This window comes from Gorilla gorilla, chromosome 13 (assembly GCF_029281585.2).
Source record: "Gorilla gorilla gorilla isolate KB3781 chromosome 13, NHGRI_mGorGor1-v2.1_pri, whole genome shotgun sequence".
In the NCBI taxonomy this organism is placed as follows: domain Eukaryota; kingdom Metazoa; phylum Chordata; class Mammalia; order Primates; family Hominidae; genus Gorilla; species Gorilla gorilla.
The window spans coordinates 130,167,255-130,185,261 of NC_073237.2; the positions used below are offsets into that span (position 1 = coordinate 130,167,255).

At 59.4% G+C, this 18,007-nt stretch overlaps 1 protein-coding gene across 12 annotated transcripts in view; it reads right to left on the reverse strand.

Moving 5' to 3' along the window:
* Positions 1–18,007, reverse strand: part of VAV2 (vav guanine nucleotide exchange factor 2) — a 230,131-nt gene that overhangs the window by 28,686 nt on the left and 183,438 nt on the right. For all 12 annotated transcript variants that reach the window (XM_063696850.1, XM_063696849.1, XM_063696851.1 and 9 more), the window contains exons 7-12: positions 17,320–17,388; positions 16,142–16,242; positions 7,837–7,936; positions 6,698–6,793; positions 5,937–6,005; positions 2,050–2,136 (exon numbers count right to left, since the gene is read on the reverse strand). In XM_063696850.1, the coding sequence (XP_063552920.1) occupies positions 2,050–2,136; positions 5,937–6,005; positions 6,698–6,793; positions 7,837–7,936; positions 16,142–16,242; positions 17,320–17,388 (522 nt within the window). The remainder of the gene's footprint in view (positions 1–2,049; positions 2,137–5,936; positions 6,006–6,697; positions 6,794–7,836; positions 7,937–16,141; positions 16,243–17,319; positions 17,389–18,007) is intronic.

Genomic DNA, 18,007 nt, shown 5'->3' on the forward strand with positions numbered 1-18,007 from the left:
GGGTGGGGCCGGGGTCCTGCCAAGGGTGAGGCTTCAACTCAGACCCCTGTGTGGTTCGCTGAGGTTCGTTTTCGTTGTCTGTCTGGTTTTGTCTCTGTGACTCTTCTGATTCAGAGAGAGCTTCTCTTGACATGTTCCCTGCGTGGCTTTCAAAGTGTCCACACAGACAGGAAAAGGTGGAGGAAAATGCTTCGAGACACGAACAGGGCCCTGCCTGGGAGGTGCTCGAGGCACGGGCTCAGTGTCTCCTTCCAAGGTCTCAGCCCCAGAGGCTGCAAGGACAGCTTTGGTGCCACATAGTCCCAATCAACTTGCTCCAGGCCTCTGATCTCAGCTCTCACCACGTTCCCTGTGGCGATGGGATTCAGAGCCAGGACTGGGTACAGGGCCTGGATCATGGGGATGCTCGACGCCTGCTGGCCATGCTGTTTTATTCTTGTTGTTGTCGTTTTTGAGATAGTCTCACTCCGTCACCCAGGCTGGAGTGCAGTGGCGCAATCGTGGCTCACTGCAACCTCTGCCTCCCGGGTGCAAGAGATTCTCCTGCCTCAGCCTCCCAAGTAGCTGGGATTACAGGCACCTGCCAGCACGCCTGGCTAATTTTTGTACTTTTAGTAGAGACAGGGTTTTACCACATTTGCCAGGTTGGTCTCGAACTCCTGACCTCAAGTGATCCTTCCACCTCAGCCTCCCAGAGTGCTGGGATTACAGGCATGACCACCGCGCCCAGCCTGTTCTTGTTGTTTAATAAACAAGTATTACTTCTATGTAAAAACTTAAAAAACAAAACAAAACGAACTTTTCTCCTCACGTCCTGCTCACTGTACGCATTTGCGAACGCCTCACGCAGGAGCTCACGGCAGCATGGACCTGCCAGGTGCTGATGGTGCAGGGTGCGGCCGTCCTCGGCCTCCTCTGCACCCACACATTCTAATTTCTTTCTAAAATGAAAGATGAAGGGGGCAGTATCATAATGCCCTTCAGAAGCTTATTTTTTTTTTCTTTCATCGCCGACGTATCGCAGGTGCTTTTCCGTGCCCCACGTTCGCGGAGGGCATTCTCTTTGTGCTGCTGGCACCGGGTGGGTGTGGCCTGGCCATCGGGGACCTTCCCCTGCCAGCTTCATGCGAGTGAAATCACCAGGGTGAAAATGTTTGTGATTCACAACCAGGGGTAATTTTGCCACCCAAAGGACCCTCTGGTAATGTCCAGAGGCATATCTGGTTGGCATTACTTGAGGGGGTGGGGGTGCTACTGGTGTCTGGTGGGTGGCAGCCAGGTAGACTGCTCCACATCCTGTAACGCACAGGGCAGGTCCCACAACCAAGAACGATCCGGCCCCAGACGTCAGCAGTGCTGAGGTGGAGAAGCCCAGGTTAGAACCAGCAGATCCTCGGGAAGTCGGCTCTGGTCAGCACAGACCAGGGAGTTTGCTTCCTGGGGTGGCGCATCCCCTCTCCCCAGGCAGGACGAGGTGACTGACTCGGTAGCCCAAGCCTGGCCTCTGCAGGGCCAGGCTCTGGGGAGTCCCAGGAGGTGGCAGCCCTGCCTGATGGGGTCCGAGGAGCAGAGGCGACTGCCGGCCCCACCGAGCCTGGGCCCAAACCCTGTCCATTGCCCCTGGAGGGGAGAGTCAAGGTGAGGGTGGACCAGGGGTCCACGAACCAGGGGGCGTCTCCTGCCCCTGGGAGACACAGTTCTCTTCTTGGACTTGAAGGGGTCTTCTGTCTAGGCTTGGGGGAGAAGGGGGGCTGGGCAATGAATACTGTCCCTCCCCTCTTCCCTCCCCTGTCCCCTCCCCTCCGTCCCCCTCCCCCCAAGCACAGGCAGTCTTCAGTGCACAGGGCACTTGGGTTGGCTGTCGTGGGCAAGGAAGCGTGGATGCTGGGGGTCTGAGATCAAACTCAGAAGTTGCTGGGCACCAGCCTCTCAACAGGCAGCCATGGTGTGGCTGCCCATGGAGCTCACTCAATACTGGGGCTGTGAACGTGACTTTATAGGTACTGTCCTCATCGACCTTCCCTAGCCTGAAGAGTCAGTCTCACTCACCAAATTTTCTATAGAACTCTGAAATTCGCTGATTTTCCTCAAGGTCTCCTTGTCCCGTTTAACTTCATTGATGTACATCGCCAAGTCCTTGAAAACAAGAGGCAGAGGTGAGCGGGCTGTGCTGGGTGGGGTGTGTGTGACTGTGTGTGTAAGCAGGCTGTACTAGGTGCGGTGTGTGTGCATGTGAGCGGGATGTGCTGGGTGGGGGGTGTGTGACTGTGTGTGTGTGAGCATGTGTGAGTGTGTGTGAGCGGACTGTGCTGGGTGTGTGTGTGTGTATGAGAGCATGTGTGTGTGAGCGGGCTGTACTGGGTGGGGTGTGTGTGATTGAGCAGGTTGTGCTAGGTGGGGTGTGTGTGACTGTGTGTGTGAGCTGGTTGTGCTGGGTGGGGTGTGTGTGACTGTGTGTATAAGCGGGCTGTACTGGGTGGGGTGTGTGGTATGTGAGCGAGCTGTGCTGGGTGGGGTGTGTGTGTGTGATTGTGTGTGTGTGAGTGAGCTGTGCTGGGTGGGGTGTGTGTGACTGTGTGTGTAAGCGGGCTGTACTGGGTGGGGTGTGTGTGTGTGATTGTATGTGTGAGTGAGCTGTGCTGGGTGGGGTGCATGTGTGTGTGAGCGGGCTGTGCTGTGGTGTGTATGTGTGTTAGTGATTGTGTGCGAACATGTGTGTCTGAGTGGGCTGTACTGGGTGGGGTGTGTGTGATTGTGTGAGTGGGTTATGCTGAGTGGGGTGTGTGTGATTGGGTGTGTGTGATTGTGTGTGTGTATGTGAGCAGGTTGTGCTGGGTGGGGTGTGTCTGACTATGTGATTGTGTATGTGAGCGAGCTGTGCTGTGCAGGGTGTGTGTGTGAGCGTGTGTGTGCATGCACGCACATGCATGCAGGAGCTCAGCCCCCAGGGACCGCCCCCCCCCCCCCACCCCCAGCATCCAGGCACCGGGCGTTTCTGGACCTTCTTCCTCCATCCTGCCGGGGAGGCCGCCCTTGAGACAGGAGGGCTGAAAAACATCACCTCTGCATGACAGATGAGGAAACTGAGGCAGGAAAGGGAACACACTGACCGAGAGCCACACCTCGCCAGTGATGATGCCAAGAGCCCCAAACTCCTGGCTGGTGCCACTTCTTTCTACCCCATCACGTGGTCCCTCTTAAACATCCTAATAGAGGGAAGCAGCCCTGTGTGGGGGAGCCACATCAGGCCACATAAGAGCCACCTAGACTTGGGCTGACCTATGTCCCCGTTCTTGGGAAGCTTCCCCCTCCCCAGCCTCTCCAAGCCACAGCCTCCCCTTGGAGCCTGGACAGAATGAGGGGTCAGGAAGTCCCTCTCTCCACGGGTCTGGCCACCCCCACTCCGGCGCCTGTCTGCCGTGCTGCAATCCTCGTGCTGGCCACCAGAGAGCAGTGCCCACTTCAGTCCAGAAAACGCAGTGTCCGGACCTGGCCCACAGTGGAACCCAAGGGAGCCGGCCACGTGGGCGGTCCTGGCCCTGCCCCGCCCAGAGCAGCGGGTGGAATTCCCCAAAATGCAAGTGACCAGCCAGAGCCAGAGCCAGAGCCAGGTCTTCAGCAGGTTCCCATCCCTCCCGCCCTTCCTCGTTCCTAGAAGACCTCACCATTGGCTCCCCACCCACCCCGCAGGAGGGAACTTCCTGGGGAGGCTGCAGCACGCTGTCTGAAAGGGGTGTTCCGTTTTCTTGTCCACTTGCCTTTAAAATAAGGAATAAATTCCCAAAGACAAGGACCCCAATAGCAAGTCTAGAGCTCAGGACCACCCCCCTCCCAAAGGCAGAAACATTACAACTGTGACCACTGTGGCCCCTGCGTGCACCTGGCCCAATGCTTGGCATGAAATAGGAACAGATGGAAGTTGCCCGAATAAATGAGCAGGTGAGGGAAATGTCTGTACTTTGATACAGAGGCAGGACTGCAGTCAGCTCATGGAGCTTGGACCTAAAACCGCAATTCCCTTGGAGAAAAACCTCAGGCCCACAGAGGCACGGGGGCTGACTCTCAAAGACACTGCCTTACAAGGAGTGAGCTCTCAGTCCCTAGGGGAAATCAAGCCCAGGTACAGTGACGACTCCCATAGTGGCTGCATGAATGACTTCCTATATAAATTGGGAATGGATCAAAAGACTTCTAAAATCCCCCCAGCCCTGAAGTTTCATGATGAGGTTCAGTGGCTCTCAGAAAGGCAGACGCACACCCGCAAGTCACGGAGTACTTTGTGCAGCACCGTGAGCTACACTCCTGGGAAACCGTCCCGTCAAGGGGCTCAGAGCCACTCGCCAGCCAGACACGGAGTGCTGAGAGTATGAAACGCAAGACCACACTCAGGGCCCAGGTGCACGGCCCACTGCACCTGCTGTCACTGTCTCAGAGCCCCTGAGGACGCATCCACGCTGGCTCACACACCGTGGCTCACAGCAGACAGGCCAGAGCAGGTGTTGGAGAGGGGCGGCTTGGGGGCCGTAGAGCTGACACCGAGAAAGTTCTGTCAGCCCGTCATGGCAGGAGGCTTCCTGGAGCATTCCTCAGGGTGCTCGCTGCCCAGTGCAGCCGAGCGGGAATCTGAAGGTCGCTGGGACCACCTCCCGTGCCCACACACGAGTGCCCACAGGATTTGGAGTAAATTTCTCCCTGAGCACAAGCCCTGCTCAGAGAACCTCTTAGCACCGGCAGCCAAGCACTGGCCCCACTCCCGTCCCAGCCCAACAGCAGCTATAGACGGAGACAGATTACAGCCCCTCCCCCACCCAGAGGGAGCTCCTTAAATGAGGTACCTGGGAAAGGAAAAGGGGGCCCAAAGCCCAGGGGGCTGCCCAGAGGGCAGGGGCCAGGTGTCAGAGGGCAGGACTGCAGCCCTGAGGGGGGTTGGCAGAGGTGTCCTGTGCTCCCTACGAGGGAGATGGTGGGGGAGTCGTCATCCCTCCACCCAGATGCAGCTGGAGGGGACCTACCACATGCCAGGTGCTGTGCCTGGCCTGGGGACACAGGTGACTATGGCTGACACAGGCCTGGCTGGGAAGGAGCTGGCATGAACAAGTGTGTCCAGGAGGAAGAGTGCCACCCACGGGGAAGCCAGTTCCCTGAGGACGGAACCCAGTGGGGGGCGATCCTCCCTGGAAAACGTCCTGTCCATGGTGAAGGCAGGATGAGCAGGACGCGGCCAGGTGACGAGGAGGAGGGTGCACCTGAGCCAACACCCGGAGCCGGGGAAGTGCAGGGCACGTGCAGGAGCCTGGGAGGGATCAAACCTGCCTGGAACTGTGCTGAACACAGCTGCGACATCAGGGGCAAGTATCCTGCAGAAGGCCGGGAGTGCCAGAGTGAGGAGCCCATGCCTGCTTCATGGGCAGAGGGAGCCACGGAAGGTTTCTGAGCAAGGGAGTGGCATGAGCTGAGCTCACCCGGACAAGGGGAGAGAGGGAGGCATGGCTGGCTGGGGGCCCTCGAAATAGCCAGGAGCGAAGGAGCTCCCCAGGCAGGTAGCTGAGAGATGGCACCGGAGGTGGCATTTTAAAAGCAGAAGCCTCAGGGCTGGGAGTGAGAAGCACTGGGCCAGAAAGCCCAGAATGGAGGCCAGTGCCTGGGGGAAAAGCAGGGGGAGGGGAGGCTCAAGGGAGGTCTTGTTGGACAGGTGAGGTTAGGACTCGGGACACCTGAGGGGGCACCTGACCTGCAGTGCCCTCCACCCGTCACCTCTACCTCCTGTGGGTCTCACCCACTGCCCTGCCCTGCCCTGCCCCAACTCCTGCTGTCCCAGGAAAATGTCCACAGTCTCAATTGAGGCTCGTTAATGAGCCCAATTCCAGTCCAAGAACACGGGCATGGTGTGCTAAGCCAGACGGTGGCTTCTCCCCTGCCTCAGTTTACCCACACACCTGCATGGCTTCCAGTGCTTCTTTGAGCTGCTGTCTCTCAGGCCGTTCCGCAGAATGGCTCAGAAGCTCCTGGAAGGGTGAGAAGAGTGTCATGTGTTACCACTCGGGGGTTCTGGCCTCTGCCCTGGCCCCTACCTGGGGCAGGGGGTGTGCACAGAACAAAGTCCTCAGAAGAAAGCCACCCCCACCTGCCAGCCAGGCTGGGTTTGGCTGCCCGACACCAAAGGACAGAGAGTGACTCCTCCACAGGGGATACCCCACTTCTTGGCAGGGGCGCTCCCAAACCTTGTGGATAAAGGAAGGGAGTGACCGTGAGAAGGGCCATGAAGGCAGCAAAAAGCAAGGCGCTGTGCCAGCATTCCACAGGAAAAGGGCCTCACAAGGTGCCGGGCAGAAACCACCGCCTTCCCTCCCAGGTCTGTCTTTCCTGAAGCCCTTCCATGTCCATTTCTGCCGTGGCCACCAGGAAGCTCAGAGACCAACCACAGTAGCTTTCTTATTCCTGGTGTGAGGACGCTTTTCTGTCTCTTTCAGTTTTCTGACCTCTTTAGTGATTTGACTCATCATTTTCCTGTGTATATTTACTGTGATAATCGTCCATCACATGCATTGAGCAGTGATTATGAGCTAAGCATGAACTGACTTGTTTATATTCAACTTAATCTGTCTGTGGGCTGCAACCCACACCCCCTGGAAGCTGCCAGCCCTCATCTGACTCCAGCAGTGATGACCCCACAGGCACCCGGGGCCCAGAGCCTCACCTTCAAGAGCAGGTGGTATTTGAGCACCCTCTGCATGGGGACCACCAGCAGGTCTTGCAGCTTAAATTTTCCATCCTGGACCTTCAGTGTGCACTCCTGGGAGGGCGACAGGGCGATGGGAGAGCCCTCCCCGAGGAAAGCCTGAACCCACCCACCTGTACCCCCGCCCACAGAGAGGGGAGACCTAAGCCCAGAACTCAGGCCCAGACGTTTGGCCCTTCTCTAGCCAGGCTCCTAGAACCAGTCCATGCACCAGGTGTGTGCAGAGGGGTGGGCTTCACAACACATGGCTCCCACCCTGCCGTGTCTGCACTGGCCACACTGGGACGCAGTGAGACACGTGCGATGCTACAGGAACCCTCTCGGGGCGCCTGCTGGGCCTGCCTGGATGTGGCTTTGACTCTTCCGCCAGGCCAGGTCCTTTGGAGAAGGGCAGCAGGCCATCCCCCATTCACCAACCCCTCTCTGGTCTGGCCTCTGGGAGAAGCAAGGTGGGGCACCAACTTGCACTGAGCTGTGGGGCCACTCCCAGGAACCAGGGCATTCCCCCATTCATTGACTGGACTTGGGGGGCATCGTGCATCTCTACTGGGGGACCACGCTGCCTCCACCACTGCTAGAGCCAGGGGGCTCTTCACCAGGCTCCACGCAGAAACCAGGGTGTACTAACCAGATGGAGCCTGGAAACTCCAGCTGGGAACAGGAGGGGCTGGGAGGGGCTCACGTGAGAAACACTAGATGTTGACAGAGACTTGCCCTGGGCCTGGGGTGAGGATGGATGAGGGGTGGGTGGCCCCACAGTTCCCAGCAAATGTTACCCGGGACTCCCTGGGGTCAGCGGAGGCCAGGATCAGGGGTCAGCCAGAGCCCCCAGCTGAGTTAGATTCAGTCCCAAGGACGTTTCTCCATGGGGAGTCTCACTGTGTCCCGGCCTGGGATGGTGACCTCCACCCAACCCACTCCCCAACCCAACACAATGCAAAAAAGAAAAATCTACAAAAAACCATTACGTCATCACCCCCATCACCACCTTCCCAACAAATGGGCAAGAGAGAGGCTGGTACCTAACGAGCTCTGGCCTGCAAGCTGCAACCTTGGAGCCAGGGCCAGGGCCAGGGCCAACGCCTGGCAGGACTTACCTCGACTTTCTGTCTGAAGTCCTCCCGGCTGGCCAGGAGCTGGTTCAGCGTGTTCTGGGCGTGCTCCATGTGGCTGCAGTACTCCCCGTAGATCAGGAGCCTGGACGGTGCACACACACGCACACACGCACACAGATTTAATGAGCAGCTCGGGGCTGCAGTGAGCCCGTCCATTTTTCCCAGCAGGCTGTAGGTGTGCAACCAACAGGCCCCTCCCCTGACAGCTCCCTGCACGTGGACACATTCAACAGCCAGGAGGCTGCTCTCCCCTTCCCGAACCTACCGGGCCGCAGGAGGGCTGCCGGCGTGCTGGGAGAGGGGGTGCCCCTGCTCTTCCTGAGTCCCAGGTGGTTCTAGGTCAGGTCCCGGCTGGGATGCAGGCTGGAGCTCTCAACCCCCCATCCCACCCCCAAAAAGGACCAACACTGGAGGAGAGAGAAGCCCCTGACATCCCCCCAGGAAAGAAGACCCCAGGAGGGCTGAGAATCTTGCCCCCAGGCCCTGAGCACCGAGGCCTGCGCTGGCTGAGGGGTCACCCTCATGCTGTGCCAGGTGGGGAACCCCTAAGGGTCACCCTTGTTGCTTCCACATGGTGTCTGGATTCCACAAGCAGGGGACAACAGCAGTGACAGCCCCCTCTTCAGGGATGCAGGCAGCCAGGTGGCCCCCGGACCTGGGAGGACGCCCAGGAAGCCAGCCCTCGTGTCCTGCCCACCGCCTCCTCCTGGCCCCAGCATCGCTCTCTCCCGGCCACTCTGATTCCCACTGCAGTGCCTTGTGCTGGTCTCTTCAGCCACGGCACCTTCTCCCTCTCCCTGCACTGGGCCCACATCTCTACAAACTGGAACCCAGGGTTCCCGGCCTCTGGAGCCTCAGGGTCTTAGGTCACCAGCCTGAAACTTCATCTTTAAAACCCCGTCACCCCACCGACAAGGCAGTCCCAAAGAAGAACCACACCAGGTGACGATGTTGGTGACAACAAGGATGACAAGAGCCACCACTCGCTGAGGCAGCTGCTGCCAGGTGCTCTGCCGACAAGCCTTATGACTTTTTTGCCCATTTGTAAAGATGGGGGTGATTAGCCCCACTCTTCAGGCAGGGAGACTGAGGCCTCCGTGAACTTGCTAGGAGCTGACTGGCCTGCAAGCCTGGGCCGGACCCAGCGTCCTGGTGATGTGCTCTCTGGCAGGGCTGTGTGTTGGTGTCTGGAGGCTTCCCTGGCCCAGGAAGCCCAGGGCAGGCTCTTGGGACCAGGTCGCCATGGCCTCTGGGCCATTTCTCTTTCCATCATGAGAGCTGCTTCGCCGTAGGGCACCCGGCCTGGGGCTCGGGGCGGGCAGCTGGGCCTGTAGCCTGGCTTCTGTGGAGGGTGGCCCTCGGGGAGAAGCGTCCTGATGGTGGGCTCTTGATGCAGGGACAGGTTTCCATCCAAGTGGCTCTGCCACATGGGTCCCTAGACAGGCCCTGCTCCCCACACCCGTGGGGTTTTGGACCACACGATGCCCACTTTCTTCCCAACTCTGGAGTTCTGGGCTCAGAAGAACAGAACAGTGGCTGGGAACACATTTTCTGCCTAGGGAGCATGTCCCTTTGGAGCTGGCTCAGGCACAGGGACGGGCATCTTGACACACTTCCTACTCCCAACGAATGCTCATGAGGCTGTCCTCACCACGGCCAGGGCCGACAGAGGCCCTGACACCCTCCCAGCACCACGCGTGGGGTCCAGTGACTGGTACTTCCTCAGGCCGCCCGAGAATCCTCCCTCACAAGCCTGCAGGGACACCTCTGGCATGCGAGGCTGACAGTCCACGACTCTGATAAAGGACCTGAATCTGCTCGAAGCTCACCTGACCCAGCCACAGTCAAGCAAAGCACCCATGCCGGTCCCAGATGGCCTGCAGGGGTGTGTCCCCACGGGTGGATCCCGTGTCCACAGACCTGGGAGGTCTGCATGGAGGCATCACCATCATTGCAAAGGGCCTGCCTCCTGCCTGGTGCTTGGGCTGTGTGTTGACCAGGAGCCACTTTAAATGGGAATCTGCCCCCTGGTTTCCACCTAAATGAGTCTGTTATTACACTGATCATTTTCATATAAAAGTTCATGAAAACCTATCATCTCTGGAAGCAATCGAGAAAAAGCGTTTTCCCCTTTAAAAAAAATAAATGAACAAAAGCTTCAGAAGCCCCCGGTAGAGTAAGAGAGGAGAGAAGGAACAGAGGAACATTTAAGAGACCACCGGACAGCCTGAAAGTCAGCGGACAAGACACTGACTCCCGGCGGCCGCCTGCACCTGCCCCGCTCCGGATCGGTGTTTTCTCCACCCTGAGAGAATGGTCAGAGCCATGCGCAGAAGACACGCCACACACACTGGGCATCACTTGGTGCCAGGACCTGGGCTGGAAGCTCTGGGACTGTGACTGTCGCCGTTCTACCCATGGGGACACTGAGGCTCAGAGAGCCCCTTAGCTGAGAAGGGAATCACACCAGCAGTCACCGACCCCAAAGCCGAGGTCCTGGGGCTGTCCTAGGGCTGCACTGCTCTGCCTCCTGGCTGTGCCTCCCATCTGATGATGACACCAGACCAGAAGCAAGACAGGAGGTCCAGGGGCACCCCAAACCCTAAGGCCCCCAGCCCACCCCTGTGGCCCCTTTGAAAAGTGCCCCTGACCTGGCCTGAGGACTCTAGGTGGGGAAGCCAGGGCAGGTGGTGAACCTCAAGGCTTTCAGAGCTTCCCAAGACCGCCTGGAGGCGGGAGGATGAGTCTGGGCTGGGGAGAAGGAAAAACAGAGCCCCCAGCGAGGAGTCCTCCCCGCATGGAGCCATGTCTGCTGCTGCTGGGGCTGGGGCCACGCTCGGGCCCGAGGGACACCACACTGCCTGACTTCCCACCAGGCCCCGCGCCACTGCGGACTCGGCTTCGAGCATTTCAGGTGAGCTGGGCCCAGTGATGGCCCCAGTCCCTCCCCGTCGAGGGAAGTCTTCATGTAGGTGGAAAAAGCTCCCAACTGAAGCCCAGCGGATAACACGCCTGGTGCCAGCAGCTCTAGTGTGGCCAAACCAGCTTTGTGAGCTCCGCCTTTCAATTTCACACTAAGTCACCTTGGCCCGAGGTTTAGATGGACGAGGGGCTGGAGTGCAGATCCCAGCCTTACTCTCCTCACACCATGCTCTACCGGGAACACCCACATCAGCCACAGCACAGCTGAGCTGGCAGCCTTCTCCACCTGGCAAACTTCTACTCATCCATCAAAACTCTTCCCTATCATTGCCCCTTCTTCACCTCAACCCCTGCCCCAGCAGCGCCAGAGGGAAAAGCAAGGAGATAGGTCAAAGGGCAGCAGGTAGAAGCCTGTCCAAGGTCAGTGGGAGCCCAAAGAGGAGACTGCCCCGGGTGACCCCCACCCACCAGCTCTGAGCTCCTGCAATGGGTCTCACTCATCCCCATACCCCAGCACCCAGCCCGGAGCCTGCCTGCACCAGGCACTCACACACGGCTGTGAGTGGCCACAGCCACAAGCCTGGACACAGGTCCTTCTATCCATTTGATAAAAGGATGCAGGAGGTTGGGGTTGGGGGTGGGGGGAATGGCAGACACTTGCAGCAAACAGGAGAACTCTGGGGAAAGACAGACAGACCTCCATGAAGAGCCTGAAAAGGCCCTGGCCGTGGGACGTGCTTCACACCTGGGCTCACTGCATCCTCACAGAAACACCACTTTCACCACAGGGGCCCTGAGGTTCAGAGACGTGACGTGACTTCTGAGGTCGCCCAGCAAGGGGAACAGGGCCAGATTCCAAAGTGAATGCACATGGCTCTCAACCCTGGCCCTCAGGGCCCCAGGGTGATGCCTCTGCAGAGGGACACTCTCTCTCCGTTGAGTCCAGAAGGACACTCGAGGGGCCCGCACCCTCTCTCACCTGACCCAGGTGCAGAGCAGATGCCAGCACCTGCACACCCCCAGCCCCACTGAGCAAGCGCAGCTGGTGATGGAGAGGGCCTCGGACCAGAACTCGGCTGCAGTGCGTCCACTAGAGCCTCACACTGTGACCTTATTTGGTCATGATGCAGATGTAATGAAGGTAGGGACTGAGATGAGGCCATGCTGAAGGAAGGTGGCCCTGACTCCAATGACAGTGGCCTCAGAAAAGGACACAGAGACACGGGGAGGCCATGTGGAGACGGGGACAGAGAACGAAGCAGCCCCAGCCAGGAACACCCGGGGCCTCCAGCAGCTGCAGGAGGTGGGAAGGATCCCCCTGAAGCCTCTGCAGGAAGCATGACCCGGGCACACCTGGACTTTGGCTCAGTGAGACTAGGAGTCTGGCCTCCAGAACGGAGACATCTCTGTTGTTTCAAGCCACCATGTTTGCGGTCATTGTTACAGCCAAGCCAGGTCACTCACACAGACGCCTTCACCCTCCGTCCACACCACAGGACTCTGAGCACCTGCCACATACCAGGCAGCATGGGCCACAGAGTCGCCAGGGGGCACAGTTTGACTTTTCCCCAAAAAATGGAGAGAAAATGACAGTGACTCCAAGCCTATTGGAGGAAGTCAGTTAAGGAGGCAAAAGTTTACAGGCCTTAATTCTAACTAAATTTACTACTGTTAAGAAAAAGGAGCCAGAACTTGGAATAACACGGGCACACATGTATGCGCACACACACATGCAGGTGCACACAAACACACAAGCACGCGCATGCACACACACACACACACACAGGACTTCATGCATTCCTGGTCTGGTTGGAGTACCTCCCAGGGGCAGCCTCCCCCTCCCCCGCCCCGCTCCAGCTGACTCCTCCCCTGGAGAAAGTTGTTCAGACGCAAATGATTTCTGTCCTGATAGAGGACATGGCCCCAAAGGTCTCAGTGTAGTCACCTTGCAAGGCACTGCCCGCCGTGTCCAGCATCCTGCCCGACCTCCCCTCTCTGCTGACAAGGTATGTGGTTCCCTTGTTCGTGAGCTGACAGACCCGTGGCCCGAGCTCCGTGGGTATTTGTGTGAGGATTATGTTTTTTAACTTTCTGAGTATGTCAAATTCTGACCCCACCACACGGTGCACAAATGCCTCCTCCAGAGATGCCTCTCCTCTGCCCATTTTCCTCATGGTATCACCTCTGCCTCCAGTCCACACAGCCCCAACCTCTCAAGATGCCCAGGGACAGGCCAGCATGGATTGAGGACCACAGGCCATGGGCTCAGGTATGGACCAAGGATGCAGGAACAAGCAAGGTGCACGGCTGAGCTGCCAGCTCTGGCCTCCGTTTCCCCATCTGGGAAATGGGGATTAGACAGAGCGGGAGCTGAAGCTTCTTGACTTCAGAGGTTCCCAAAGGCAGCCCTGCCAGAGCAGGTGGCCAAGCCAACCCCTACTGGGGTTTTTGAGGTGGACCATGGCCGGGGACTCTCCCTGCAGGCCGTACGCTGGAACCACCCAGCCTTGGGCTTCGGGTAGGAACCATCCACAGGGCAGCCTCACTCGTTCCAGGATTCTGAGTGGAAGTCTCGGTGCACCAAAGCGCTCATCTGTCTCGGATCCTTCATCTCCAAATACGCAGGGAGATCCCACCCAGCCCTGGGGGAGGAGGGCGTGGCCTTCGTCTCATTCTGTTCTGCATTCCTCCCAAAAGCGCTCGTGCAAAGCTCCACAGAGAGCTCCTCTTGAAAGCCAGTTCGTGGCCTTCCTGCAGGGCTGCCAGCTCCCTGAGGTCGTTCCCTTTGTAGCTCTCCTGCCCGCACGTCCCCCTATGCCCCCACTCCCCCCAGCATGACTCAATGCCCCACTCAAGGAAGCCACCAGGAGCTGGACTCCAGGCCCAGCCTGGCCAGACCCAGCCACAGAGAAAAACCACACGGCTTTGTCTTATGTCCACAGCTGCAGAATGCAAGCTCCTTCCCAAGGCCCAGTGTCCCTCTGGGTGGGAGATGCCCCCTTTTAGGCCCACAGGGCAAGGCTAAGAGGAGCTCCTGCCTTGTCTGAGGACCAAGGCTGCATTCATGAAAGTATAACCTCAAAAAGAGGGAGGTGACTGTCTCCTGCCACTCAGTGCTAGTCACGCCACACCGGAATGCTACTCCACCCTTCACCCCTGACAGGCTGCCAGGACCCTGTCACAAAGCCCTTCAGCAGCTTCCTCGTGCCCTCGCTTAATATAAGAAAAATTCTAAATCCTTCCTTTGGCCTGGAAGCCCCTGCAGGACCCTCCAGCCCTTCCCTGGAGAACCGCCCCTTTTCTACTCGGCTCGTGCCTCTCACCTTCCCCTAAGCTTCTGCTCCCCAACCCGCCTCGCCCCACCCCTGCAGGACTGTGCTCAGGGGGACACGTCCTCAGCTGTGCAGCCCTCACGGGTCTCCTGGGCTCTCCAGCAACGCCACAGCTCCCCCCGGAGCTTCTCTATCTTGTCTTGGTTCTCATCCATCCCACCCAGCGAGAGGCCAGTAGCTCTGTTCACTGCGTGTCCTCGGTCCAGAGCTCAGGAGCCATACACAGCAGGCACCCTATAAAAGCTTCAGGACTCAGCCAGCAAGCAAGAACCAGGACCTTGGGGGCCGAATCCGAAATGAGAGGAAAGGGGCAAAAAAGCTGGATGCTTGGACAGAACCACGATGATTTGGTGATGAGCTCTGATGAAACGCTGACAGCCCCTTCCCCAAACAGACCCCGGCTGATGGATCTTGCCACGCGCCTCGCTGCCAGGGACGGAGCCGCCTGTCCACAGAGCTCTTGGGCTGGGCCTGTGACTGGACGTGCTGCCCACACTGCAGAGGCGCTCCAAGGCAGAGATGCCCGCTGTTCCTCGGCAGGAACCACCCATGCAAGGTCCTGCTGGTGGGACAGGGCCAGGGGTGTCGCCGGGCAGCCTGACTGTGGAGGGAGGCTCCTGGGAGAGGACAGGTTATCCACCCTGTCACTCTACCACACAGCCAGCCATTCCTGCTCCAGGGCTTCAGCCTTTGATGGACCTCGAAGCAAACCACGCCTCATCCGTGGCTCCCTCCCTTCCTGGCCGAGAGACAGCATGAACAAGGCGCTGAAAAGGACCACTGTACCCCACACCTGCTGAGGACTGGGGCGACAGCCAGTGTGACCTGCCAGCCGGGCACTATCAGCTCACCCACAGATGAAGGGAACACCTTGCTGAGGGCAGGTTAGGGAGCTGTCCTCCCCCGATCCCTGCCCACTCTTAACCCTCTGGGGCTGGCCAGTGTGCTCACACCTGCTGGGCCTCATCAGCTCTCCTGGTCCCCTCTGCCACTGGACCACAAGCACTGCCTGCTGCCTCGTGTCTCCGGGAACCCTCCAAGCCATGGCCCCTGGAGAGCAGGCTCCGGGACCCTCCTCACAGGGAAGGGGGGAGCGCCTTTCCTGAAGCTACAGAGCACACAGGGAAGCACCTGCAGGGCTTCCCAGGCAACGTGCCTGAGAATCCAGCCCTGGGCCTGTCCCCGGCTGCCTGGACAGGGAGGGGTGTGAGCTGTGCTGACGGCCACCTGGTGGGTGATGCAGGGGACTCTCCTAGAGATGAGGGAGAGATGGACCCGGGCGCCCAATGCCTAGGCTCAGGGCCGCGTGGTAAGATGCACCTGTGGGGTCTTCTACAACTCCCCAGGCCCCACAGCAAACCCTTCCAAGAGTGGACCCCGGACATGGTATTTGTAACAAGCTCCCCAGTGGCTCTAGTGAGCAGCCAAGCTCAGGAAGCATTAGCATGGACCCCTTCGGGCTCCTCCAAAGGATCCCCGAGGGACAGGAGGGACAGAGAGCTTGGCACCGTCCCCTGATGGGGCTCTCTCGAGACTTCCATGGCTGGAAACGCCATCTCCCCAGCCTCCAACAGCCTGGGCATCGTCTAAGCTCCAGAAATGCCACCTCCCCAGCCTCTGGCAGCCTGGGCATCATTTAAGCTCCACGTGCCATCTCCTTTCATCCTTGTCCACATCCTAACTTTAAAGAACCGGCCACAAGGGTGCAGAAGGGAGAAGTGGGGGCCCGAGATCTCCGCTGGGACAGCCGAGCCACTTGGATGGCCACACCTCTCACAGCCAGTTAGAAACATCCAGAACCCCAATCCTGCCCCTGCCGAGCTCCCACAGGACAGGAGGCTCCGCACCCTCTCCATCAACCAGGCTGCGGCTCGGGGTGGGTGGCATCCTCAACAAGGGAGGACAGGGTCCAGAGGGAGCGGCCCCTGCCTCGGGACACCCCAAGAGTCCCACTTACACAAGAGTCCCACTTGTGTAAACTCTCCCGCAGACAGGGAGGGGCCGAGGAGCCCCAGGAGCTGGCAGCCACTCACCTTTCCTTGAAATCGAGGAAGACCTTGGCCAGCGTGCTGCCCCCCACCATCACGGACACGTCGATGGCCCTCAGGAAGCTGTGATGCACCTTGATCAGGTCCTGGGTTGAAAACCAGCCGTGAGTGCCTGGCCAGGCCCACCCAAGGCTAGACGGGAGCGCCGCCCTTAACGTGCCCTTGTAGTTCTGTAGTTCCCATCAAGGGGGGAAGGGGCCCGGGTGCTGGGCCTGCACCCCACATCTCTGTGCATGCCAGGGTGTGATTCAGGTAGAAGGTTCTATGGCGATGGTGCACAGAAGAGCCAGTACGTGTGGGAGGGAAGCCGCCCACAGCCCGCATCAGCCCATCCGACACGCAGCGGCCGACTCAGGGCGGGCTCTGCAGACAGTGTGGGGCGGCACAGCGCAGTACTCCCGTGCTCAGGCCACACCCCGGGACCCCCATCCCCACCCCGGGACCCCCATCCCCGCCCCAGGCCTCTTTCTGTCTGTGCTCCTCCATCCTGGCCACAGCTCAAGGACAGATGAACTCTAGGTCAGAGGCACAGACTATAGGAAGCTCTGGGGTCCAAGCCAGCCTCATCCAGGGCAGCGTGACCAGAGCTCACCCTTGCAGCTAATGAGACGGCCAGGGAGGCAGGACACAGCCACCGCATGGGCTGCTGGCACCTGTGGCCACCAGGCCAGGAGGAAGGGCCAGGAGCAGCATGTCCCCGGAGGAAGCCCACCCATGCACGGCCGCCGGAGCCTGGTGCCAGCGCCCTGCTCTGCTAACCACGTCTAGGTGACTCTTTGCATGGGGAACTGCCTTTCTATGACTGAGTTCAGACACCCGCAGGGCAGGCGAGGGGGGTCCGCTCAAAGGGGTGAAGGGACACGTTTCTCTCTGGCCGCTGACAAAAACTTCATTTACATTCTCAGCGTCATCCGTGCCTCCAGCCACGCACGTCAGTGCTGCCCTCACCCGCAGACAAGCGGAGCCCAGAAACCTGCTACCCTGGCTCCTAAATCCAAAGACCCTGGAGAGAGCGGCGGGGGCTCCTCCTTCCGGCCAGCACGAGCCACCACGGAGCCACAGGGGTGCAGCTCTCCAAGGCCCTGAGGACAGCAGGACATGTGTGGCCAGTGCCGAGTTAGGGCCCAGAGCCTGGCATGAGCGAGGGGGGCCGGGACCCTTACCTCCAGGTTAATGAAGACAGCTGCCATGTCCGCCGGGCTCAGCACCAGCCGCAGGGGGCTCATGTAGTTCTGGAAGAGAGAAGTCCACCTCTGCCACCCTGCTGCTGTTGCCCGCCCTCTCAAGGTCACAGCTGCCAGGGGAGGGTCCCGGGGCAGCTCCGAGGCAGGCACTGGGGTGCTCCATGCTTACTGGGGTAGCCTGTGTTCTGGCCACATCGGGCTCCATTCTTTGGGGGTGAGTGCAGGGCAGGGAGGTGCGGGGGTAAAGATTCTAACGCTCCCAGCGTGACGGGGGCAGAGTCCTGTGGTGGCCACTCACACACAGGGTGGACTTGGGCACTATGGCTGCCCTGAGGTGGGCGTTGGGGTTGTGGCTTGCGGTGAGGGGCTGAGACCCAGGAGGCAGGGCCATCACCCGTGGGGACTCTCTGGATGGACAGGGCCATGGTCCCCACCCAGCACTCAAACACTGAGCTTGTGTTCCTGAGCATGACCCCAAAACTGTCATCAAAAGGGATGCTCTCCACCCCGAGGAGTGCCGGTGGTGGGGCAGGCTGTGGACGAGAGTCCTCCAGCTCCAGCCTTAGGCGGGATGTGAAGTGAACATGAGGACGTGTGAGGCTGCCGACCCTGCTCTGGAGGCCCGGCCACCCTCTCCTCTCCTGCTCCCCGAGTGGCTCCTGGTCAG